This window comes from Chiloscyllium plagiosum, chromosome 19 (assembly GCF_004010195.1).
Source record: "Chiloscyllium plagiosum isolate BGI_BamShark_2017 chromosome 19, ASM401019v2, whole genome shotgun sequence".
In the NCBI taxonomy this organism is placed as follows: Eukaryota; Metazoa; Chordata; class Chondrichthyes; order Orectolobiformes; family Hemiscylliidae; genus Chiloscyllium; species Chiloscyllium plagiosum.
Window position 1 is genome coordinate 39,483,084 of NC_057728.1, and position 27,522 is coordinate 39,510,605.

At 37.2% G+C, this 27,522-nt stretch overlaps 1 protein-coding gene across 1 annotated transcript in view; it reads left to right on the plus strand.

Annotated features, from left to right (window-relative positions):
• ing3 (inhibitor of growth family, member 3) overlaps positions 1–9,204 on the plus strand; it is a 30,433-nt gene extending 21,229 nt beyond the window's left edge. The window contains exons 8-12 of the mRNA XM_043709610.1: positions 488–651; positions 3,675–3,862; positions 7,195–7,381; positions 8,211–8,249; positions 8,458–9,204. Of these exons, the coding sequence (XP_043565545.1) occupies positions 488–651; positions 3,675–3,862; positions 7,195–7,381; positions 8,211–8,249; positions 8,458–8,574 (695 nt within the window). The 3' untranslated portion in view covers positions 8,575–9,204. The remainder of the gene's footprint in view (positions 1–487; positions 652–3,674; positions 3,863–7,194; positions 7,382–8,210; positions 8,250–8,457) is intronic.
• The last annotated feature ends 18,318 nt before the right edge of the window (positions 9,205–27,522 follow it).

The following is a 27,522-nucleotide window of genomic DNA, read 5'->3' on the forward strand; positions in this document are numbered from 1 at the left end:
GTATGGTAATATTTTAGGAGATTAAAATGTGTTGATGGTGCTGATCTTCAGTTTGGAAGTTTCTGTCGATTCACAAATTTCTGAGGTTGCATTCTTTTTGGTTGTGGGTGGGGAAAAGGAACTTCTACAGCATAGCCTCTGGAGGAACGTTGTAATAATGATAGCAACATCTAGATTTTCGTATTATTCTGTGCAGATTTATGAAGTTGCTGTTACTTTCAGTGGACACTGAAAGTTTCACATCATTACACTGCAAAATCCTAACAATGGGATGTTTCCAATGTTAATGGACACTTGAGCCAAATTTACTGTCCAATGGGATGAAAATTGAGTCAGTCAGTTCAGTGGAAGAAGAATTTATGAAGTATAGAGAAACTGGGTTATCACATGATACATCATGTGGTTACATTTAAATAGAAAACAATTGTTAATTGATTAAATGTGTCTGACGTTTACCGATTGAAGTTTTTCTTTTGATCTTTTTCAGGATGCCGTAATAGTAATTTAACATCGACTTCTAACAGTGTCTACAATATTAATTCATCACAGCCTCTCAGTTCATATAATCTTACCTCATTAACTCCAGGAGCAGGTCCTGGAGCTGCAGCTATTACAATGGCAGCAGCCCAAGCTGTTCAAGCAACAGCACAGGTAATTTACATCATAGAAATATTAACTGGTTTTGGTTTTAAAGACTCCAGCACTCATTTCATACCAGATTATCTGAGTAGATTGCTATATCAGATAAGTGGTGCAAGTTCTGGCTAATATTTATCCTTCAATCAGAGTCACAAAAATGGAAATTGCTTGAAAAAACTAGCAGGTCTGGCAGCATCTGTGGGGAGAAAGCAGTGTTAACGTTTTGAGACCAGTGATCCTTCTTCAGAACTGATATGGAACATTAACTGGACATTAGCTCTGTTTTCTCTCCACAAATGCTGCCAGACCTGCTAGGTTTTTTCCAGCAGTTTCTGTTTGATTTCCAACATCTGTAGTTCTTTGGGTTTTTTTTCACCAAAGTAGGTTATTTGGTCATCATATCGCTGTTTGTGAGACCTTGCAGTGTACAAATAGGCTGCTGCAATATTACACCTCTATCTTGACTATGGAGAAATGATGACATAGTGATAATGGCACTGAACTTGCAAGCCAGAGGTCCAAGCTAATCCTCTGGGGACATAGGTTAGCACCAAGGTAGTTGGTAAATTCATTTAATATAAAAAGTCTGGAATATAAACCTGGTATTAGTAATGGTGACTATGAAGCTATTATCAATTATCATACAGAAAAGGTTCCAAACTAAGTGGGGGTGTGGCAAACAAATTTGACCCCAAATATCTCCAAAAAGCTGAGGAAAATTTAATTCCCATTGATGGAAAGTTGCCCCTGTTAGTAGAATAGATGGGCTGCAACTGGAGTTAGGGAAAGAGTGAGACTATATGGAAGGGTAGGAGTATTAAGGAGGAGTGGAGACATAGAAACAGGCTGCAAGAGGCTGGATAGATAAGAAGTGGCTACAGATGGGGTGCGGGTTGGGAAACAAGTCTCCATGGTGTAAGAAAGAAAGAAAGAAGTTGCAATGAAGGGTAGGGGAATGAAAAAGATAGGAGGAAGAGGTTCGGGAAGGAGGGAAGAAAGAGGCTGCATTGTGAATGGGTGGAGAATGAGATGCTGTAAGGTGGGAAATGGGGCAAGAGTTAAGATGCTAGGGGGTAATAGCGAGGGAGGTTGCAAGAGACAGGGAAGAGGCAGATTAAAGGAAGGGAAAGCAATTCTGCAAAGGAAAGAGAACAGTTTAAAAGCTGTCAACAAAGATGTATTGAGCTAACCAGGAGCCAGAAAATCTCCAAATCATTTGGCTATGGTGAATATGGAATCTTCAGCTCAAAGCTAACTATGTTCATGAGTTACCACCTGGATGAAATATTGCAATAACGTCAGTTGTTGAATTTAAATCTGAGATGCAGTAAAAATGGTAGTAACTGCCTAGTTAAAATCTTTGTTTTGTGCATATGCGATGGTGGTACATTTGCTGTGAACTCACCAGTCTATGGAATGTGTGTTTAAGGTGGGTTTTTTTGTGTAGAAGTGCATGTGTATTGTTACAACCGGTTCTGCGATAATGCTTGTTTCTTCAACACGAATTGGTTCAGCGCAATTGAAGAATTTAGATTGTTATTTGCAGAATGTGAACTTTCCTTACCTGTATCGGAAATAACACCATTCTGGCCCCATTAGTTTAAATGGCATGGCTAATGCATGAATTTCTTGGGTATTGCGAGATTGCACGAGAACTGAACTATCGCATTCTATCAGAAATGACTGTACTTAAAATAAATGTTTGCTGAATTATGCCTATTGTCTTATGCTAATTTAAGTAGTGTCTAGGAATTTTGATTTGTTGTGTTTTGACTTAAAATTTGAGGTAGCATTGGTAATTATTGAGGTTATTGAAGAAGTATTGTAATTCAACTTTTGTTTGAGACCAGATTTCCCCATACATCAACAAAAATACAGAAAAGGTATTGTTATTATCCAATAAATTGCCCAATAAATTAGTGAGAATGATAAAGAAGTCCCTGAAAACCAAAATGTAGATCCAAAAATCAAAATGTACTATTCAAGAAAGCATCAGAAAGAGCTCTTAAGGTAGGGTCATGGGATTTCTACCTTGGCAAAAATCAATCCAATTCACTAATGGGAAGAAATCTGATCTTTGTCTGACAGCCATGTGACTATAGATCCATACCAATATCCTCCGAAGTAGCCTAACAAGCTAGTTAGTTCAAGGACAATTAACGATGGGCAACAAATATGGGCCTTGGCAGGAATGCTCACATCCTATGGAAGAATAAAGATTGCATTTCAAATGTCCTTAATTGGCTGTTTAGAGCAGTTTTAATATGAAATTGCTGTATAAATTTGAATATTTTTATTACCATAAATAAAATGTCATTAACAAAGATACCAGTAATGTGCAGGTAGATTGACATACAGTAATTACGATGCCATAGATGCTTCTATAATTTTGTCTACTAGATAATCTTAACATATTCATATCAATAGAGTTAATAAATAGACAATAGGTGCAGGAGTAGGCCATTCTGCCCTTCGAGCCTGCACCACCATTCAATATGATCATGGCTGATCATACTTGGTCATGCATTTTAATTCTGAATCAGCTGAAAGTTTCAGAAGTTTTCGCAACAATTAATTGTGTACAGTAATGTAACTACTCAAATATTGTAAATAGCTGTAAAACATTTAGGGGTGATTTAGGACTGTAGTTTTTTTTGAACTGCTTGATAATTCATTATTTTAATACTACTTGTGGAAGAATTACTTAAAAATGAATTACAAAAAATTATAATTCTACAGGATGTCCATATTTAATTCTTTAATTGAGAGCATCAACATTAGCTTTAGTCTTGCAAATTGTCTATTCCACATTACAAAATAGAATCTTAGACCAGGTATTATATTACCGATAATTGGCAAATGTGATTATTAATTTGTTATTATATCATAATCTCTGAAGTACTTTGAACATTTTATTGTTACAAATATTGGTAAGTAGAGAGGATTTCTTCTTAAAAAAAAGTTAAATGTTTGTGATGCACTTTAAAGTACAATTCTGAATTGTAAAGAATTTACTTCTCTTTTTGATGTGCAAGATGAAGGAAGGGAGGAGGACATCTACTATAAAGGCCACTTATGAAGCATTTAAAAACAATGACTTCCAACTTGCACGAGAGTTCTCTATCTCAAGGGAATCTACAGGATATTCCTCAACGCTAGCATCCACCCTGACACAAACATTATCAACATCAGCCACAGATTCACGCAGCGGTCGAAAAAATAAGTAAGTGTTTCTGCTATTAAGGAATTCACCAATTTTTGCTTTTTATCTAGTCTTAGGGTGTGTTTCATGTCTTAAAACAATTTATATCATCTATGTCACAACAAAACTTTTTTTAAAATATATTTTTATTGGAAAAATAGATTGTTTTAATATTACAATAAAGTACAAAACAATACAATTCAAAACAATACTAAAAACACAAGTTTAACAAAATCCCAACTGGCTTTTTAGCTAACAACAAACTAATAAATAATAATAACTCAGCCCAGCCAAACAAAACACTCATACGTTCACAGTTCCTCCTCTCTGGATATTGAACTTGTAAAATACAATCGTTACAGCTATACAAAAGCCCTTGTTAGTGTGGCAGATAGATCTGTGTCCAGGTATTTCAAAAAGGGCTGCCATATCTTATAAAAATTCTCGGTTTTACGGTGTGCTATACTTGTGAGAAAATTCAAGGGAATATGCTCCATAACGATCTTTAGCCAGTCCGCAAGGCCCGGGGTATTCAGATGTCCAACCTAGCAAGATATTCTTTCTTGCATGGAATGTGAGAATATTGACAAGTTTTTTCTTATGCGCGTCTGCAGGGAATACAGTGGGCAGGCCCAGAAAAAAAAAAACCATTTTAATAGCTAAATATATTTGCCACAAAAGTTTGTTCCTCTTCATAATGGCCAACACATTTTGATTGGGTGTGTTTACACTAGTAGTTCAGTAAAATGTTAATCCAAATTTAAGACCTGACTTTGGGATTAAATTCTCTGGGCAGATTTAATGTAGGCACTCAGGGTCGCACGTGTCATCTAGAAAGCCAGGGAGTCCTGCTTTGGCTTTCTTTCAGGAAGGTCAGCTGTATTAGTTGAGTGTCAGCCAGAAATGGGCTTTTCCCAAGAGCAAAGACCTGGACATGGAAGTCCTGCTTGCTGAGATTTGCCAACTAGTCATTAGACCTAGGATTGCCAAAGGGCCCAAGCTGATGAGGGGCTGGAGATGGAAGGGAGTAGTTAACCAGCCACTGAGAGTCTTTCAAAATCACTCCATACCCAGAACTCTCAAGTTTGCTTTTCAGGATTCATGCAATGCTGTGTTTCCTTTCCATGATGGGTGGATACGATCATTGACATGAAGAGGACAGTAGTTCCCCACCAAAGGTGCTTAATTTCTGATGAGGCAGGAAGCCCTTTGACAAATCAGTCGACTACAATCATATACAGAGTAGTGATAGAAAGGCAGCGGGCTTGCCAGCTTCCTACTCAATTAAAATGCCTGTGGCCACCAAATATGGCATAGGGACAGCATTAAACTTCCCCTGTCTTAATCTGTTTCTAGTCCACTTTGTTGTCAGGCCCTGACTGAAATTTTAGGTTATATATGCATTTTTACTTATGTTATTAGAAAATCATTTTGCAGTAAATGAAAATTCATTCATAGTATCTGAATGGTTGTTTTCACTCCAGCAAACAAAGTGGTTATCAAATCATATTAAAAGTTGCAACTAGTAACTTAACTGATTTGTAGCCATTCTAAAATAACTGTTTTGTATTGATCAAATCTTCTGTGTTGAGAAGGAATGGAAAGTGATTTGGTTCATTCAAGTTTCAAGATTGAACCAGGTATATCTTTTCAAAATTTTTTTTGTCAATTTCTTGCAAGAAAGAAAAGAGTTTTATATTTGATAGATAAAGTACTCAACTGTTTTTCTAGCTAGAGAAAATAATGTCTTACCAAAACTTTTTTGTCTTCTCTGTACTTCCCTTTTACTTTCTCCAAGACAATGTTTTGTCCAATCCATCATCTTCAAACCCTTTTCTCCTGCAGAATAAATTGTCATGCTTGTTTGAAGTTTTGGTCTTCTTGCATTTGAAACAATAAGTGCAAAATGGAACGTTTCCACCTTTTGAGCGGTCTTTAAATTCATAGAGTCCTACAGCACGGAGACAGGCCCTTCAGCCAATACTGGTCCATGCCGACCAATGAGTTCTGAAATTCAGGTGGCTTATTCTCTCAAGGTTTTCAATACCGCGATAAATTTTCTTATGTAATGTCACTGATTATGTCAAATATTGTATTAGTGCAATACATAAATTTGCAGATCTTTTGAACAGAGGCACTTTCTGCAAGAATTGCATTATCATTTACATTCATACTGATATAATTTATATATACTAGTGGAGATTAAAGTACCAGTTTTAAGTTTGTTGAATTTATTTGCAGAGTCATCAAAAATATTTGAGAGAGAATGTTTTTAATATGTCAATTGTGACGTCAGTTTTCTTCATTTGATTTTGTTTGTTTACTGCTGTTTTTAATTTAAATGTGTTTCTCCAAGTGTGAGCTATTATTTTAGTATTCTAATATTTATAAATTCTGTTCATAAATCTTCTGTTTAAAATTTTGTTTCTACGATTTTGTTATGTGAACAACTGAAATATCTAAAAAGATGCACATGGATACACAACAGAAGAGATTATTGCAATTTAAGGAGTTCTCTTCATTACTTCAATGTTTGAAATAGTATGTATGAAACGATCACTTATTTTGATGTTAGCATCAATATTATTCCTGGCCTGTTTGTTATTTTAAAAATGATTTTCTCCTCACTATGATTCTACAAGAATGGAGTTGGATATATATTTGAAAAGGAGTAAGTAATAAGATACAGGAAAATAAAATTAGAGTAACTAGAATGACTTACTGTGTCTGAAAAATACAAAGTGTGCGACCAAACTGAAAGACCCAAAACTGATGTTAAATTGAACCTCTAGCTTTGTTAAAATTACTTGGACAAACTAGCAGCATCTGTCGCTCCACTAAAACTAAGAATAATATAGCCCATTTGAATAATTATGGGTGCAATTCAATGTTTGTGGGGGTAATAGTCCAACATAATTTTAGTATTAAGTGTTGAATTGCAGAATCAAAAATAATATTTGCAATGCATAAGAAATCTGTGTGTATGGTGAACAACCTCAGCAGAGACATGAATTTGTTGAGCTTACTTTTGATGAATACAATTTGATAAGCATATTTAAGTACACATTATATTAATGTCTGCGATCCAAGTTGTAGCTGCATATAGGAGTATTATACAGTCTATTCATTATCACATCATTGTGTAAAACCAGGAAGATTTGATATTTAAAATGCTAGTAGTGGTCACTAATATTAGCTTTGGTCTACTCATGCTCTGCTGTCGATTGCTATGAAAATTCTTTTTATTTATATTGTCGTTCTCTATTAATAAAATGTGAACTATCCAGATGTCTATAATTTAGCCCAAATGCCAATCTGTAAGGTTTATACATCCCCTTTTTTGTTTTTTGCAGAAATAGCAACAAGTCCTCGAATCACCAGTCCTCCTCATCATCTTCATCGTCATCTTCCTCCTCCTCTTCTTCTGTAGTAGCGCAGGAGATTCCTCAGCAGACCCCAGCTTTACCAGAGTCTGATTCCAATAACCAAGTGGATTGGACATATGATCCTAATGAGCCTCGTTATTGTATCTGCAATCAGGTGAGTTTGGAATAAAGATGCTGAATACAGAGCATATTTCATGTTATTTTTGCTATTTTTATTTTTGCATGCTTCAAACAATATACACAGATTTCCAAGAGATGTATATAGTCATGCAAGAACTATTGTTAGAAATTTACCTTTAGATTTTCAGCACAGACTCTAAAGATTATGAATTCACATTATTTGCAGAATGTATAGTTTGAAACAAATTTACTTGTAATTGATTTTAAAATGTAGCAGATTCTGAAAATGAAAATATGGCTGACACGATGCCCTTTCAATGTATGTAACATGCAGTGCCTGGCACATAAATGGATAGAAACTTGTTGGACCAAATATATGTCAATTTCAAACCTCTAGAAATTTATTTTTGTTGAAAAAAAATCAAATTTAGTACTGCCTTGTATTAGAAATAGATGTGAAAATCCAAAATCAAATCCCAATTCCTAAAGAACTGGGGAAATTTTAACTTTACATCAGACACTAATATAAATGTCTCCGAGTTTAGTTATGAAAGCTGCTGAGTAGCTGAAAAACTAATGAGTAATGTATATTTTGGCACAGCATGAGAAATTATAACAATGTTGTAATCATAGATGGCCAGAAATGCAGCTGGACAAATGGTAAATCATACATTTTAACGAGGCTGCAATTGGTATTAAAATACCACCATGCCATAATAACCTAGCATAAAAAGTTGGATTGATGTCACTTCCCAGTATGCATTGTCAGTCCCAGCTTAATGATAACAATAGTTGAATAGTCCACGATTAACTCATTTAGCATAAAAGCAAGGCTGAAAATGTGTGTTTTTCTTCATTTTCAGGTGTCATATGGTGAAATGGTAGGGTGTGATAATCAAGATGTAAGTATTTTACATTATCTAATGTTAGAACCACTGCAAACTATAAAACTTGGTTGTCAACTACAGTAAAAAAAAAGTGAAAGATGACACTATTAATGGTGACTGATTTGCATTTGATGCATTAACATAGCCATATCAAAATTCATTTTAATGGTAAAATTAAACTGGATTATGAAGCTTCTAACAACAATTAATTTTCTTTTTAAAGTGCCCCATTGAGTGGTTCCACTATGGATGTGTTGGACTGACAGAAGCTCCAAAAGGAAAATGGTACTGTCCACAATGCACAGCAGCAATGAAAAGGCGTGGCAGTCGCCACAAATGATCTCCAAAAGCAGAGGAATTAGTTAGACTGGTGCTTTGTCCAAACATGCAAACTTTAAATAGAACATTGAATGAGAGCAACATCAGCTGCAATAAGTGACATTTTGCAGTGCACTTATTTATGTTCCTATTTGAGAATATAAGGCTTATTGATGAAACTTGGATTTTGCATTGATTTTTTTTGTGTAAAACACCAGATGACTATCTATCTTTATTCAAATATTCTCATAATAAACAATCTAACTGAAGCAAAAAAAACTAAATATATAATCAATATTTGTTTAAAGATGCTTTACTTTTGTGTTTAATTATTACTTCTGTGAAACTTAAAAGTTCAGCTGGCTGAAGTAAAATGCAATATTGGCAATAAATCTTGTAGAGCTGGCAAAGGTAGTGTCCTCCTGATACCTGAACAAACATTTCTATATCTTGTGAATGCCAGTTTGCCATTAGTGTTCAATGTTTTGGTGCAGCACGTTTGATATAAATGATATAAGAATAAAGTTATCAGTATGTCTTTGATACAAATTGAAAAATGTTATGACTTATGTATGTGGAAATGCGTTTTTTTTCCATTTGTATTAGATATGACATTAGTGTTTAACCAGTAAAACCCTTTATGATCGGTCAAGTGTGATTTCATTATTTTAGTGTCTGAAATGCAGTTCAATTACAGTTGCAATTTAATTCAACTGTTAATTGGAGTAAACCTTTTGTTTTTGCTTATGCATCTCTATTGTAAAGCAATGGTGCAGAGAAAAAAAATTACACGCTGCACAACAATGACTGGACCTCAAAAATATTTAGTTAACTATGAATTGCTTTGGGATGTCCTAAGGCCATTAACAATGTTATATAAATATAAGTCTCTTTTAAAGAATACAATATACTGTTGGCGCTTCCTGATAATTGTGTTAAAGCTACCACACTAATCTGTTCTTATTCTTCCCACTTGCATATGCAGACGAGATTAAACTTACAATATTTTGTAAAATTGCAGCTTTATATCACCTGAAGTTCTCCATATTTTGTTCAAATTGTAAGCAAGGCAATCAACATTGAAATACAGTCCAACTCATTTGATAAAGTCACATTTATTTTCTGGAGTCTTCCATGATCGAGCCAACTGAAATGTACAATATTATAAATATAAACTTAAAGCCTCTATTAGCTTCAAATTAATATTTCCCTATAATTATCAGTTAAGAAATGTAATTTTTACAAAAGTACCAATTCATTGAGTATGAAAATGCATTCAGCATATTGCCATATTTCACTTGAAGCAAAACCTTCTCAGCGATTGAACAGTAAAATTGTGGTTAAATCTAAAATTACTGTATGACTGGACAAACTTCGATTCGCAATTCAGTTCACTGCTGGCATGTTATCTGGTTCCATAATTAGATTTTATAATTTTGTCTAATCAGTTTATTTTGAAGTATGCCATCTATGCCTATTGTCATTTCTTGTTGGCTCAGCCACCTTGTAAGTGTATATATTTTTAAGCCTATGCTGCTAAAGTTTATGACTAAAGCCACGAGAAATCAATTACCATACAATACACTGTATAGTGTTTACTTTGGTAGATAATGAATGCTAGATCTTACAATTCCTGCTTTTCAGTACCTTTTGCTGTTATAGTTCCTTCATAGGCCACCTAACGTCTCAATCTATACAAACCTTCTAGTTTTGATCTTTCTTTTTTCTCTTGTTCTTCTTTGTTCTTACCCTTTGATCTTTGGCTGTGCCGACCAGTGACTTTTAATTGGTTGAAAATGGAGAAAATTATATTTTACATGTTGCTGACATTTTTTTTGTTGAGATGGAAGGGGTCACGTGAATTCCTTTTGCAAAGAAAATTGGTATATGCCAGAAGAATGCATGTATTCCAGCTAGTAGTTATTCAGTTTCATGCAAACTACTACCAACTGAGCAGAGTTTTTTAAATTGTTATGTAAATATGTAAATTAATTTGGACTAACTTATGGCAGCCACTGTTCACTTAATATTATGAAGTCAAAATGTGACAAATGCTGGGAATCTGAAATAAACCAAAAATGCTGGGAATAGTTAATAAAGCTGTCATGTGTAGACAGGAACAGGTAACATTTCTACTTGTGGAAATGTATGGGTGTAACAGGTTTCAAACAAGAGCAGAGGCAGGGAAGAGATGGGAATGGAATAAAAAAGGATATAATGTGAAAGGCAGGAATGAGTAAATGAATTAGCAGAATTCTTATCAATACCTCCTACCGTCTGAAATTGATGTTGGGTCTGGAACAGTTTTTTTTTTAATTAGCCTCGTCAGATGTGTTACAACAACATGTGTTAAAGCATCTGGGACTTGAATCCTGACTTTCAGAAATAAAGACAGCACCACTCCACCATAAAAACCTTTTGGTCTGGAATATTGTAACATGTCTAATCTGAAGAAGTGGTCCTGGTTCTTGAATTCCTTGTGAATAGTTTAAGAAGCTGAATTCTGAATAAGAATGTGATCAAGTATTTAAAAAGTAATTCCTTAATCAATGAATAACTGTATAATGAATCTTGTCAGTGATAGAGAATTGGAACTCAATTAAAAATGATGCGAAACAAAATTAATGCAAAAGTGGAGAATCCAAAATAATGAAAATACGGAACAGATCAAGTAGCATTTGTGGAGATGTTACTTGAATTCTGATGCAAGATTATCAATCTGATGCCTTAATTTTGTTTCTATATGGATGCTACCTGATTTGCTGTTGCAAAAAAGACCTTTATAATATTTTGAAAGAAGTCTAACATGAAAATCTACTTTGCCTATTATGAGACAGGTTTTGCAAGGAAAGAGCTTTGATCAAATCATTATTCTAAGTAATGGAAGTTGATAATAAAATACAAATTATTTCTGCAAATGGATATATTGTTGGCTTTGGACTAAGTCTGTGGATTAAGAAATACTACAATAAATTCTAATGATGTTAACAGTGACGGTTAAAAGATATATCAATGTTGGGTTACTACTGCTTTTGTGAAGCCTAAAGTTTTGACCATTAGTACAAATCTCAGTATAACTCCAGAGCCAGACCCTATTTGACAGGGGCAGGTCGGGCAGCACCCAAGGAGCAGGAGAATCGACGTTTCAGGCATGAGCCCTTCAGGAATGAGGAAAGTGTGCCAAGCAGGCTAAGATAAAAGGTAGGGAGGAGCGTTGGAAATGCGATAGGTGGAAGGAGGATAAGGTGACGGTGATAGGCTGGAGTGGGGGTGGGGGCGGAGAGGTCAGGAAGACGATTGCAGGTTAGGAAGGTGGTGCTGAGTTTGAGGATTGGGCCACTCTGGCCTATCACCCTCACCTTAACCTCCTTCCACCTATGGCATTTCCAACACCCCTCCCCAATCCCCTCCTCCCTACCTTTTATCTTAGCCTGCTTGGCACACTTTCCTCATTCCTGAAGAAGGGATCATGCCTGAAACGTCGATTCTCCTGCTCCTTGGATGCTGCCTGACCTGCTGCGCCTTTCCAGCAACACATTTTCAGCTCTGATCTCCAGCATCTGCAGTCCTCACTTTCTCCTATTTGACAGGGGAAAAGATTAATAGAAATTGTTGCGGGTTTCCAAATGTGGTCACATATTTCAGATAAAACAGCAAGGGCTTTCGAGGTTAAACATCTATGTTACAAATTTTTTTTCAAAGCTTAGTGCAAATAACCACAAATGTGCAATACCTTAGCAGGGATGACCATGGAGGAACAATGGCAGATATTTCTGTGTATAATGCAGAAGTTGCAGGATCATTTTCATTCCTAAAAGGAAGAAAGATCCCAGGAGGAGGCATGGGCAGCTGTGGCTGATGAGGGAAGTTAAGAAGCATATAAAGTTAAAAGAGAAAAAGTATAACATAGCAACGATAAGTGGGAAAACTGAGGACTGGGAAGCTTTTAAAGTGCAACAGAGGATTACTAAGTAGGAAATACGCAGAGGAAAAATGAGGTACCAAGGTAAACTGGCCAATAATATAAAGGAGGATAGTAAAAGCTTTTTTAGGAATGGGCAAGGCAAAAAAATGGTTAGGACTAAAATTGGGCCCTTGAAGACAGAAACAGGGGAATATATTACGGGGAGCAAAGAAATGGCAGAAGAATTAAATGGGTACTTCAGATCTGTGTTCACTGAGGTAACAGTGGCTGAAGGACTGAACTTAAGGGAATCTATATTTGCCAGGATTTGGTGTTGGAGAGACTGTTAGGTCTGAAGGTTGATAAGTCTCCGGGACCTGATGGTCTACATCCCAGGGTACTGAAGGAGGTGGCTCAGGAAATCGTGGATGCGTTGGTGATTATTTTCCAGAGTTTGATAGATTCTGGGTCGGTTCCTGAGGATTGGAGGCTGGCTAATGTTATACCACTTTTTAAGAAAGGTGGGAGAGAGAAAGTAGGAAATTATAGACCAGTTAGTCTGACCTCAGTGGTGGGAAAGATACTGGAGTCTATTATAAAGGATGAAATTACGGCACATCTGGATAGTCGTAACAGGATAGGACAGAGTCAGCAAGGGGAAATCATGCTTGACTTCTTGAATTTTTTGAGGATGTAACTATGAAGATGGACGAGGGAGATCCAGTAGATGTAAAGTCCCACACAGGAGGTTAGTGAGTAAAATTAGGAGGCATGGTATTGGGGGCAAAGTACTAGATTGGATTGAAAATTGTTTGGCTGATAGGAAACAAAGGGTAGTGATAAACTGCTCCATTTCGGAATGGCAGGCAGTGACCAGTGGGGTACCACAGGGATCCGTGCTGGGACCGCAGCTTTTTACAATATATGTTGATGATACAAAACTAGGTGGCAGGGTGAAATGTGATGAGGATGTTAGGAGATTACAGGGTGACCTGGACAAGTTAGGTGAGTGGGCAGTTTAATGTGGATAAATGTAACTTTGGTGGCAAGAACAGGAAGGCAGATTACTACCTCAATGGAATCAATTTAGGTAAAGGGGCAGTACAGAGAGATCTGGGTGTTCTTGTGCACAAGTCAGTGAAGGCAAGCATGCAGGTACAGCAGGTAGTGAAGAAGGCTAATAGCATGCTGGCCTTCATAACAAGAGGAATTGAGTATAGAAGCAAAGAAGTGCTTCTGCAGCTGTACAGGACCCTGGTGAGACTATACCTGGAGTACTGTGTGCAGTTCTGATCTCCAAATTTGAGGAAAGACATTCTGACTATTGAGGGAGTGCAGCATAGGTTCACGAGGTCAATTCCTGGAATGGCGGGATTACCTTACACTGAAAGGCTGAAGCGAGGGGATCTAATTGAGACATATAAGATTATGAAAGGATTGGACACTCTGGCAGCAGGAAACATGTTTCCGCTGATGGGTGAGTGCTGAACCAGAGGACACAGCTTAAAAATACGGGGTAGACCATTTAGGACAGAGATGAGGAGAAACTTCACCCAGAGAGTGGTGGCTGTGTGGAATGCTCTGCCTCAGAGGGCAGTGGAGGCCCAGTCTCTGGATTCATTTAAGAAAGACTTGGATAGAGCTCTCAAAGATAGTGGAATCAAGAGTTATGGAGATAAGGCAGGAAGAGGATACTGATTAGGAATGATCAGCCATGATCATATTGAATGTCGGTGCAGGCTCAAAGGGCTGAATGGCCTACTCCTGCACCTATTGTCTATTGGCAGAATCCTATGTGGACTCACGGACTGTCACATCTGTGCAATTGAAATATTCAAACAGAAAGACTAAAGAGGAAGAGATAACAAGAGGCTGACCCTTTTGGTAGGCCGTCATCTCCTGTAGACATCTTGGTGATTTAACCATCCAAAGATATTTTAAAAAATAAATGTTTAAGACTGATTTGACTGTATCAATTGGTCTGTGTATATTAGTGATCTGATGTATTAGTGTGTGGACAAGTAGTTGAGAATTATTAAACATCTCTGATGTACGTACTGCAGGTAGAAGATGAAAATACTTTCAATGAATGCTGCCAGCTAGACACAATTGAGAAGAAATTAACCTGCAAAACCAAAACAAACTACTAGTACCATCCAGTTTAACAGTAACATTTTACTAATTACACTTCACAAATGACTCAGACATTCACATTCTTTTTAAAAAATGTATTTTTGGGGGGCTCACACAGAATAGGAATAAGAAGTATGTATTTTACATTATTATTTCTCATATTTAATAACTAATAAACTCTTCTGTTAATTCAAGAAAACTTGGTTAAATTGGTTTGTCCTAAAACATCAATTCATTTGACTTAGGAGAAAAGTATCCACTCCTGAAGGAACTCTCTTGAATAGACTTTGTTGTGACCAGGTAAAAGAGTGTGGGTAAAGAGTCAATTCATCTGTCCTCAACTGGGTGCTTAGGGATCTGGGGTATCCAGGCTGGAATCAGAACAAATTTGTGAAGTTCACTTGGGGACTCAGTGTAACATAATTAAGCATCTGCATGTAGTTTGCTCGCTGAGCTGGAAGGTTCATTTCCTGACGATTCATGACCCTACTAGGTAACATCTTCAGTGGACCTCTGGGTGATGCACTGCTGATAATTCCTGCTTTCTATTTATATATTTGGGTTTCTTTGGGTTGGTGATGTAATTTCCTGTTCTTTTTCTCAGGGGTGGTAAGATGGGGTGTAACTAAATGTGTTTGTTGATAGAGTTCCGGTTGGAATGCCATGTTTCTAGGAATTCACGTGCGTGACTCTGGCTTGTCCTAGGATGGATGTGTTGTCCCAGTCAAAGTGGTGTCCTTCCTAATCTGTATGTAAGGATACTAGTGACAAACAGGCAGAAAACTAGCTACCAGGATATATGAACATCAACTAGCCACAAAACAACATGACCCCCTCTCACTAGTATCCTTACATATGATAAGGAAGGACACTAACTGGGACAACACATCCAGCCAAACAGAGACACGCACGAAATTTCTTAGAAGCATGGCATTCCAACCGGAACTCTTATCAACAAACACATCGAGTTAGTAAATCTCCAAATAATCTTCCAGGTGGGTCGTCTCTACAATTGCTGACTGTGTCAATAGTGTTTCACCATGAGTCTCAGGCGTAGCATGCTAGAAATCAAGCCACCCTTATCCAGGAGTTGATATAAATATTAAAGGTTTATAGCCCCAGACTGATAGAACAGATTGTTAACAAGTACTTAACAATTGCTTATTAAAAGTCATTAGATTCCCTCTCTAGCTAAACAGTTACATAATTGTCATTCCAATTAAGACTTCAAAATAAAATTCTTATTCCCTTATAAACTCCTCCTTATGTAGACAAACAGACAACATGTTATGATGGAAGACAGGTTGGAAGGCTGTTCAGGGTTCCTATTCACAGATTGCTGAAATGAATCTTATGAATCTTATGATTCTTATGTTGGCCAGTAAGGTCAGTACAGTCATATTTCTCAGATGCTTCCACTGGTTTCCAAGAGACATGAAGCTGAGTCACTTCTAGAAGGTCTCTGACTTATCAGTTAAAAGGTATGTGTTATAACAACTGATGAAGGAATGACAAATTGTTATCTTCAGGTTTAAAATGGGTTTTGAATGCAGAAAACAGAGAAGCAGTTTTCATACTGGAGGAAAGCAAAACACTTCTCTTTATCTTGTTCAGCCCCAAGATATTCAGTCACCTGAGAATGAATCACACTATTGACAAGCTTTTTGTCATTGATAGCTGGCCACTAATACATTTATTAGTCAACGTTTTGTTACCGCCCAGCTGCATCTGTACTCAAACCCTCAGCTCCAATTCATCTGCAACCCAAATTTCAATTACTGCCTGTTCAAACAACTGCGCAATGCTTGTCATTAGTGTCAGGTTACTTGCTTTTAAAAAAACATACAACAATCCTTTAAAGCAATGGTTTTAAAACAGTTCTTCCCCATTTCAACACAACTTTTGGAAAAAAACCAAGATAAAAAGATATGCTCTTTACACTTTTCTCCCCATCATCTTCAGCAGTTGACGAGACCACTTGGCTGTAACAATGTATTGTGGAAATATTGTCGCATTTAAGGTCATTTTCTGGTTCCATTCTATTTTTTTAAATGCTTTATTTGGTCTGAACACCAATGAGCTTTTCTTAATTTCTCTTAGATTTTGCAAAGTCTGCAGAATTTGCATAACACCAGCTGTTTACCTCTCATTGAAGGTGTCTCTCACAGGTATATTCGCCATCAATCAAATTTGCTTGCCAACTGAACTGTAAGGTCAGTAACCTGGATTTTCCTAGCTTATATTTCAAGGGTCATTGATCTCAATTCAGTAAGGAGAGATCCTCTTTTTAAATAATGGAAGAACATTGCTTTGCAGTGGCATATCTAGGAGAAACTCAATGTTCAAATTAAAAAAAAACAACAGCTGTGAATATAATGCACAAGAAAAATCCTTGTGAAAATTTTCACTTCTATTGTTAATGATATCACCGATTATATCATTGTGTTTTGATTAAATCAAAATTAATTAATCACAATAAAATTTAATGTTTACAGATTCGTTTGAAAAGCAAAATCAAAGCAGACAAAAAGTTGCAAAAACGTAATCTAGTTGGGGAGATGCTTTTCAGCCATTTTGGAGGTTTCCAGACCATTGTAATTAAATTTGCAGTGTTTATTCAACAGTCTTCCCATAAACCCAGAATATGAAAGACATTATGTTGCAAATTCTCCAGTGCTCTTACTTTTTGCTGATGCAAAGTCCAGGTCACACTGTCATACAGCAGTATTGTGATGATAATTGTTCTGTACGCTAGGACTTTTGTGACTTATAGAGATTTACATTGTCAAAGATTAGCTGACACAGTTTGTATAAGGTTGAGCTGGTACAGCTGATCCAGTGTTGGATCTTCTTGTCAAAGCTGGCCTTTTGGGATAGGTACAACGTAAGTGCTCAACATAATCTAGAGTCTTTCTTTCAATACGTCTGGATTGATTTATGGGTTTTGCTTTGGAATACTTAAGGACAGGCTGAGTCAGTTGTGAATTGAAGCAATTAAAAGTGGTTTGCAAATCTGGTGTAGAATGGCCAACCAGACAGCAGTCATCTGCATAATGCAGGTAGTGCAGGTCAAGGAGATAACTGAGGTTAAAGAGTTTTCCACCAAAATGGTACTTATACTTGTAAGGGAGGGCAGTTGAACATTGATGAGGTGATTAGCCATTGATGCATAGACTGTAAATAGTATGGGAGCTTTCAAGCAGACTTGCTGGATACTGGTCTGGACTTTGAAGGTCTCTGTTTGAGATTTGCACTTAAGAGAGTTGCAGTCTTACCGTCATGAAGCAGTTGCAGGACTGATGTTTGTTCTTGGACATTCAAATCTCTGGATAACAATACATGGAGCTGTGTAATTTACTGAATCAAACACTTCGATTACATTGATGGATGCAGTCCTGCTGTTGTTCCCAAAGTTTTTCTTAGATTTGCCTGGAAACATTGTGTTTCTGGAAATATTTCCTCAGTTATATGAGCAGGCAATTCAGAAGAATATATGTCAGGATCTTCCCTACTTTGGACAAGGTGGCGGGGGGGGGGGGAGGAGGAAATCACCTTGATAGTCTTCACAACCTGATTTAGCTCCTGCCTTGAAGACAGGATGCCTAATTTCCAGGGAATAGTTTTTCTTCTTGTAAATCTGAATAATGAGTGCATGGATTTTTGATGTGACCAAAGGCCCATCTGCTTTAAAGATTGCCACTGATTATACCAGCAGGGCTAAAGGCTTTGATCTTTTTCATTCATTTTGTACACCGTTTTTGTATGCAGGCCTATCTGCCACTATATCTTATTTCCTCTGCCTTCTACGGTTGCTTTCTACATTCTTGTTTTTCATTTCCATTTTTTCCCTCACTCTTAACTCCCATCTGCTTGCTACAATATCCAGCTTGTACAGACCTCCGCTTCCTCAGAATCAATCCAAATATCTCAAAAGTCTAAATCACTCCTTCCTTCATTATTGCATCACATTCATTTGGTCTATTCTTCTATTCCTGATCTCACTAACATATGGCAAGCAGCGTAATCCTGGGATTATTACCTTTAAGGTCCTACTTCTTCATTTATTTCCTAGCTCCTTATATTCTGCTTGCAGAACTCCTTCCCTCTTTCGGTCTTCATCATTGATACTGACATTGATCACAACCTTTGGCTGTTCTCTTTATATTTTTAGAATGCCCTGCAGCTGCTTAGTGACATCCTTGACCCTGGCACCAGTGAAACAAGTAACCAACCTGGTCTCACATCTGTGACCACAGAAAGGTCCATCTGTTCTTCTTATGGAAAAGTTAAAAATCACACAACACCAGGTCATAATCCAACAGGTTTATTTGGAAGTAAGCTAGTACTTCCTGTGTGATTTTTAACACAGTCCACCTCAGTACAACACTGGCACGACCGCATCGTGTTCTTCTCATGATTAAGTCGCCCCTCACTGTTGCTGTTGTATTTTTATTTTCTCTCCTTCCCCCATCCTGTGCAGCTGAGACATTCCTAGTGTCATAGACTTGGCTCTCGCTGCATTCCATTGAAAAACCAACTCTCCCAGCAGTATCTAAAAAGGAAAATCTGTTGGACAGTGAGATGGAGACTCCTTCACTACCTGCCTGATACTGTTACTCTATCTGGTGGTCACCCATTTCCTTTCTGCCTGTGCACTCTTTACCTGTGGTGTGACTACCCCACTATATGTGCTACCACAAAGAGCTTAGCTTTGCGGATACTTCACAGTACTCCAGCTGCAATTCCACATCCAAAATATGGACTTCCAGCAGCTTCAGCTGGAGACACTTTGTGCACACATGGTCACCTAGACACTGGAACTAGTCCTGCCTCCCCACATTGTACAGGAGGATCAATCCAAGGAGCCAAGCTACCTTGGCATGACTTACCCTTAAATTACTCTCTTTCCATTTACTTCCCCTAATTTAAAGAATATTACAGTAAAGGATCTTACTTTGTTCCTATGCTTTAAACATCTTAATCCAAAAACCAATTTTTACTTTAAAGTTTGGATCGTAGAAATACTCACCTTCCCTTGCTTACCATAGGTTGTCCCTGGCTCCCAACTTCATTTGATGAGCTTAAGTTTTCCCTGCAGTGTCACTCTTCAATATTTTTGAAATGCACCCATCTCATGCAGCTTTTTTATTTCCTGGTCTCTTTGAGGCTGTTTACAATAATGTCACACTTATGATTTCCTCTTATGTCCCCCAAAACTGAAAATTTCTGCTGCTCTCTATGCCCTGTTTTCGACTTCCTCAATATCATGCTGATTCTTATTATATTATTCACTTCCTTGTGTTTGCCTTTTATATATTGTGTTAATGTTACCACCAATGTATTTGTTACCTTAAAATTTAAGAGTAGAAAAGACCTTGGCCGCTTCGCAGGAACATTTTGTGATAGCAGAAAAAACAATTCCAATGACTGTAGTACACATATCAGTTCTTTTCTGCCACTGTGAATGTTAGCTCATCAAAATACTCTAAAGATCAATTAAACATAATTCAGCATGTGCCTCTGCCTGACCACATCATGATTTTACATGTGCCCCACTATAACTTCCTTAATAATGTATTGTAGCACCTCCTTGTGACAGATGCTAAGTTAACTGGTTTATTGTTTCCTGCATTCAGCTTCTCTCCTTTCTGTAGATGTGCTAACCAGAGAGATTGTCTGATCCTTTGATATTACATTCCATTTCAACTTATTCTGCCTCTACTTCCACAACAGGGATCCTGCTGATTGTTGCTTTGCAAATGGAGAACAATATATTCTTGATGTATTCTAAATATATGTTACAGAATTAATATTAAATAGTTTTATTTAAAAGGTTTTTTAAAGTGATCATTATGTCAAGATAGAGAGAAATCGAAGTATCACTGTTGTATGGGCATGCTAGCTTATTGTGCTGCGTGAGCTACTGTTCATGATGATGGTTACTGCTGCCACCATTCTATTAACTGTTGGGACGTATAGGGTCTGCGGTCAAGGAAAGCTACATCCTGGTCTAACTAGATGTTTCTTATAGTTAACCAAAATATAATTTATTGCATGGTAGCAGTCACATAGGGGTTGCAATGATATAATAGATATTATGACAGACACTTTGAGAAGGACCTAATGTTAGCTCTCATTCCTTTGAAATCTGATGATGTTCTGCCCATAAATTCATTTGGCATCATTGTAGTGAGTGGTTCTTCTGATACTTAAAATGAACCCTTTTAGATCCTTATATGACAATTATCACACTGGGACTGGTAACAGCGTCATTCATAATCAATGACGTTCTAGGATTAAGATATAAACAGAAATAGGAATGATGTCAAGATTGAATTAGAATCAAATCAGGTATAAAGAAAGTTATAGAGAGAGGGAAATAAAGCTGGATTAAGAGAGCAAGTAAAAACAATAATAATAAAATAATTTAAAAATGAGAAACTTAACATTCAGAGATTATAAATCTGCAATATAAATTTTCGACCTGAAAGACAGAAGATTCATAGTTGCTCAGTTTCTGAACCAGAGAGATTAATTGTGAGCCATTAAGAATGTCTAAGCATTTAAACAATATTTAATCCATTAATAACTGGTCCATCCAACCGTAGTGAGTTCAATGGGAATTAATGTGAAAATGCAGCAGCAACTATGTTAATGGTCTGGTTAATGGTAATCTGCCTTTTTTGAGTGGGTCATGGAAGAGCAACTTATGCCCTGGAATTTGTTAAGAAAATAATGGCACGTGAATGACACATCTTACTATTAAAGTGCAAACCATCGAGAACCCTGTCACAATTTATGATTCACTGATGATGTGCCTCACCAAATGTTGCTGTTTGATGGGGCAAATTAATAATAGACTGTGTAGTTGCTTGGGGTTATAGGTAACATGGTCCTATCCAGGGACCATAGGTGCACACACTCTTACTTCAGGCAGGGGTGAGGCATTAAACTGAAGCCCTGTCTGTTCTCTCAGATGGACTTAAAATATAACATGGTACTATTTTGAAAAGAGAGCAGCTGTGACTTGGCCAATATTTATCCCTCAAATAACTTTTCTAAAATAATTAAATTTTGTGAAAGTTCTGATGAAAGGTCACTGCACTCAAAACTCTGTTTCTCTGCCAACAAGTGTTACCAGGACAGCTGCGTTTCTCCAATACTGTTTTTGTTTCAAATTTTGAAATGAAATCTCATTACCAACACATTTCTATCTGCAGAAACTTACTGAGTGCAAATTACTTGTCATTTTTCTTTACATTACAACAGTGAATGCACTCCAAAGTGTGCTTCATTGGCTGGAAATTGCTGTACAATTTTTAAAAAATCTTGTATTGGCCATTACTTAGTTCAGTTTGCTGTTAAACTAACAATCAATGATAGTGGTCAACTCTAAACATTGTTTTTCCATGTATGATTTTTCAAAAGGGACTATCAAATATTGCACATATATAAATTCAATGATGCAGATCTGTTTAATTTAAGCATGATGTCATGAAAAAGTCCCAGTTGAATTTGTTATGCTGTTACCACCAGTTCTAGTTCTGTAATCTTTATAGTTCAAGTGGCTCATTTGTATGTTAAATATGTGTGATGTCAAATAAATCTGACTGATGGTTAAATCCCTGGTAATTGTGCAATGAAATCTAGGCAAGCCAAAAATAAATAAATGAATTAACGCAGACAAAATAGAATCAATACTTTAAAGCTGCCTAATGCACCATCCAATGTGTGAATGGAAAAGACATGTTGTCTCCTCTCAATCAAGTATAGTATGAATTAGAAAACAGAGAAGCTAAATGCATACTCTTTCCAAACAATCATGCATCATTAGTACACACTTTAATTGATTTTAATTCTGTGGCTGCAAAATTCAGGGTTCATCTTCATTGGAGTTCGGAGGTGCAAAAGATTGGAGGGACCTGCTGTCAACAACATCTTATGTGTGCTGTAATGTGTTTAGAAGAATCTGCATGGGAAGCACGTAGAGAGGGCAAATTGTGACATCAGTTAGTGTCTATCACTGACTTAGCATTTGACCTTCCATTATGGAACGTAAAGGTCCTGTTAATGCCCTCTATTAAACATGCACAATGAACATATGTTTGGGTCAGCCCACAACCAACAATATCCCCATGTCTCATTCATAACACTATTTAGAAGGATCACAACCAAGTTTCATCTGAGGTTCTTTTGACTTACTTTTGCTACTGTAACTTTTTTTTTGTTATTCATTCACTGGATGTGGGTGTTGTTTATGATGATGCTGCTCCTTTAACAAGGTTAGGTTGTCCTTGATTTTTTTTTCTTCAGGAGGTTATAAAAACACTGGTTCCAAAAAGTCTGAGTTTGAATGGGTTTTAGGGCCAATTTGTTTATAACTAACTGATGCTGCCTCAGGCAGAAGGCTTTCAAATTTAAAGAACACACTTGTATAATGATAGGGTGTGGCCCATTCTCTCAGCTCAGCTTTTCTCTGGTTTGGTTTAGTTTTAGCAGGTAGTGGGAAGAAAGGCTGCTGGACCTAAAGAAGCAGGTCCAATCTGGTATTCTCTCTCTCTCTGACACCTATCCTATAAGAACTTGAGTTTGATTTTACGTTTTGTGCCAAAGGATGTTTATGGGGATAGTTGCAAGTATTTTGGAACAGCATAATTAAGTGAGATGATTTGTTGGAGTTTTGGATAGGGTAAGTCATTTAGTATTCTGTTTTCTGTTCTTGTGTTTCATTCAGTAATCTTGTAAATAAAGTCTGTTCTGTTTAAAACTAAGTGGTTTGACCAGCTGATTCTCTCCTGGAATACCTACTTTACACCTGCTTAAAACAACTAGCAACACTAGGGTCTAGGCTACCTTCTTGAAAGGTTTTGAGGGGTCTGGCCTGGTCCATAACAGATTGGGGGTTCGTCCGGTATTTGTCCTATTGTTCCAAATTGGGATTAGAGTTGTTTGGCTCGAAGGCAGCAAATGGTAGGTGTTGGTGTCTTTTGTTCCAGATGTTGATTTTGGTTGGTTTAAACAGTGCTTGAGATAGAAATGGCTCTTCCAGTCACCAAGAGTTTTCTGGAGGTGGAAGAAGTGACCTTGGGGGTTTTACAAAATGTGGTTAAGGCCAAGCTGTAGGAATTAGCAAACAAGCTGGAGTTGGAGCTGCCTCCTTCTGTGAGGAAAGGGGATATAATTACAGCAATAGCTCAGCATTTAAATTTGCTAGAAACACCATCAGAGTCTTTAGAGGTGGCTAACAGCTGGAAGGTTCATTTCCAGTTCAGCGAGCAAACCTATATCCAAAACCCCAACCTGAGTTACAAATCTTCTCAGAACTCACTAAGATGGCTAACATTCAATTGAAAATGAAGCAGCTTGAGTTAGAGGCAAAATACAAGGAATTACAATTAAAAGCATAGAAAAGAGAAAGAGAGAGAGAAGAGAGAGAAAATGAGAGAGAGGAAAGGAAGAAAGCCAGGGAGTTTGAACTTCAGAGATTGGCACTTAGACAGGAGTTCAAAAAAATCCCTTTCTAGAGTACTGAGAACTCATGTGGAAGAGCCGAAAGTTAAAACAGCAAGATTAGCAGCTGAAATGGCTAATGATAATGAGTTAATCCATAAAACAAAGTTGGGCTTCCAGAATCAGTTTCAATCCATGAGGGATAGAAATTGGGGAAAACAGAAATCCTCATGTGGAAACGGAAAGGTAGATTATAAGGATAACTTACCACAGAGTGAAAAGGAAACCTTTGAGGGGGACACAGAAGTTAAAAAGCTCCAGTGTAATCACTGCAATAAAGTAGGCCACATGAAATCACAGTGTTGATGGGTTAGGAGCAGCACTAAGCAGCCAGGTGTAGGAAAACAGGATAAACCAGTGAATTTTGTTGAAGTGGTAACGGAAAGCACAGTGAAGGTTAGAAAGCTGCACCAGAATGTACAAGCTGGTCGGAGGTTGTTAAGGAGGAAGTGGCAGATCTTTTTAAACCATAATCCTGCTAAGGTAAAGTTTACTCACAGAGGCCAGGAGCAGCAGGTAAAGAGATTATAATATTAAGAGACACAGGATGCACTCAGTCTGATGTTGAAAGATGAGGAGATATGTACTTCTGAAGGACTATTGCCAGAAAAGATACTAGCAATGGGAATTCATGGTGAGACAAGAAGTGTTCAATTATGTAAAGTGAGGTTAGAGTGTCCAAAGAAGAGTGGAGAATTCTTGGTAGGCATACTGGACAAACTCTCAGCTCCAGGAATACAATTTTTCCTTGCTAATGATATAGCTGAGTCATCGGTAGGAGTGTTGCCTACTGTGGTTGTAGTAAAGCCACTGGAAACTCAAGCAACTGAATGATTGCAGGAAACATATCCTGGAAATTTTCCTGACTGTGTGGTAACAAGGTCACAAAGTCACCAGCTGAAACAGGAGAGATTAAAGAGCACAGATAAGAAACTTGAAGTGGAATTAGCAGAGACTGTGTTTGATCAAAAGATTGAGAAAAACCAGGAGCAGATAAATGACAAAGCACACATCTTTAGCTCAGATAAATTAACTGGGTTACAGCAGAAAGATGAAAATTTAAAGCAATTATATCAAAAGCATACACAGAAAAGGAATCCAAATGTATCCCTGAATGTTATTACCTTAGAAATGATGTCTTAATGAGGAAATGGAGACCATCACGTATTCAGGTAGGTGAGAAATGGGCAGAAGTTCATCAAATCCTATTGCCAGTAGGGTATAGGAAGGAGGTGTTGTGAGTGGTGCATGAGCCATCACTTGAGGTAATTTAGGAGTGAGGTAAACACAGGCTAAAATACAAAATCATTTTTCTGGCCTGGATTGCACAAGGATGTAATTGAACTTTGCCAGATGTGTCATACATGTCAGGTAATTGGAAAACCCTAGGAGGTAATAAAACCTGTACCTTTAATACCTTATTCCAGAATTTGAGGAACCTTTTACAAGAGTCTTAATTGATTGTGTGGGTCCCCTAACTAAAACAAAATGTGGGAATCAGAATTTATTAACAATAATGGACATGTTGACTAGATTTCCAGAGGCTGTCCCATTACACAATATCACAGCAAAAAGGATTGTCAAATCCTTTCACTCAAATTTTTCTCTAGATACAGACTACCTACAGAGATACAATCAGATCAAGGGTTCAACTTCACATCACAACTATTCAAGGAAGTTATGGACAGTTTAGGAATAAAACAATTCAACTCTACTGCACACCATCCAGAATCGCAAGGAGTGCTTGGAAGATGGCATGAGATGTAATGACCATGTTGAGGGCTTATAGTCAAGACTATCCAGATGACTGGGATAAGGGAATGCCATTTGTGCTTTTTGCGATCAGAAATGCACCAAATGAATTGACCAAATTCAGTCCATTTGAATTAGATTTTGTGCATGAAGTGAAAGGACAGTTAAAATTGATTAAGGAGAAATTGGTAAGTTAGAATTCAAAGATCAAATATTTGGACTTTGTGTGAAATTTTCAGGAACAATTAAATGGAGAGTTGGCTAGACAGCACTTAAAAGCACTTAAAATACAATGAAACAGGAAGCAGACAAGAAATCAAAAATTCACAATTTTGTGTTTGTGTTCGTGTTATTTCCAGTGATAGATGAATCTTTAAAAGCAAAATTTAGTGGACCTTATCAAGTTGAAAGGAAATTGAGTGAGGTGAGCTACTTGATAAGGATTCCAGGCAGAAAGAAATCTCACAGTGTGTGTCATATGAATATGTTCAAAAGGTATTTTAACAGGGAAGAAAAGCAAGAGGAGAATGTGTTATTGATTACAGTATAGAAGGAAGAACCAAGTTCACAGGATTCTGAATTGGACATTCCTCAAATCAAATTGGACAATGAGGATGTTGTCAAAAATTGGGATAAATCATTGAGTTACCTCCCACAAGACAATCGAAATGACTTGAAAGACTTTTTACTTTCACATGGGGAGATATGCGGAAATAAACTGGGAAATACTAACCTAATGATGCATGATGTAGAGATAGGAGACACTGTTCCGATTAAGCAACACCCTTCTTGGCATAACCCTCTAAAGTTGGCACAGGTTCAGAAGGAGATAGACCGCAAAATGGCATAATCAAAGTGAGTTACAGTGACTGGAGCTCACCCATAGTAATGGTGCCAAATCCAGATGGTATCCAACAGTTAGTGTGGACTAATATAAGGTCAATGCAGTTACAAAGACTGATGCATATCAGATTCTGCGTTTGGAAAACTGTGTTGAGAAGGTGGTATAAGTAACTTACATTTCTAAATTGGATTTTCTCAGAGGATACTGGCAGGTACCTTTGTCAGAAAGAACCAAGGCAATTTCAACTTTCTTAATGCCGAGTGGACTGTATCAGTTTAAAGTCATGCCATATGACATCAAAAATGTGCCAGCCCCATTTCAGAGATTAACCAATAAGGTAATTGCCAGATTACCCAACTGTGTTGTTTATATCGATTACCTAGTGATTCTTAGTCACACATGGAAGGAGCATTTGCAACATTTATCAGACTTGTTCAGTCAACTTCGGAAGGCAGCCTTGGTGATACACCTGGCTAAAAGTGAATTTTCCAAAGCCCAAGTCATTTTCCTAGGCCAAGTTATTGGACATGGACAAATGGCCACATAGACTGCAAAAACAAACGTAATTGGAGAATTTTCCATACCATCAACAAAAAGAGCAGTACTACGATTCCTGGGATTGAGAGGATTTTATTGAAAATGTGTACCAAATTTTAGCAGTGTGGCTGCTCCACTAACTGAATTGTGAAAGAAAGGCAAGAGCTTCCAGTGGACAGTGGACTGGCAGAAGATTTTTGACAGCCTGAAAACTGTGTTAACCACTGCCCTGGTATTAGCCATACCTAATTACACAAAGCCACTCAAGGTGGCTATTGATGCAGTTGATG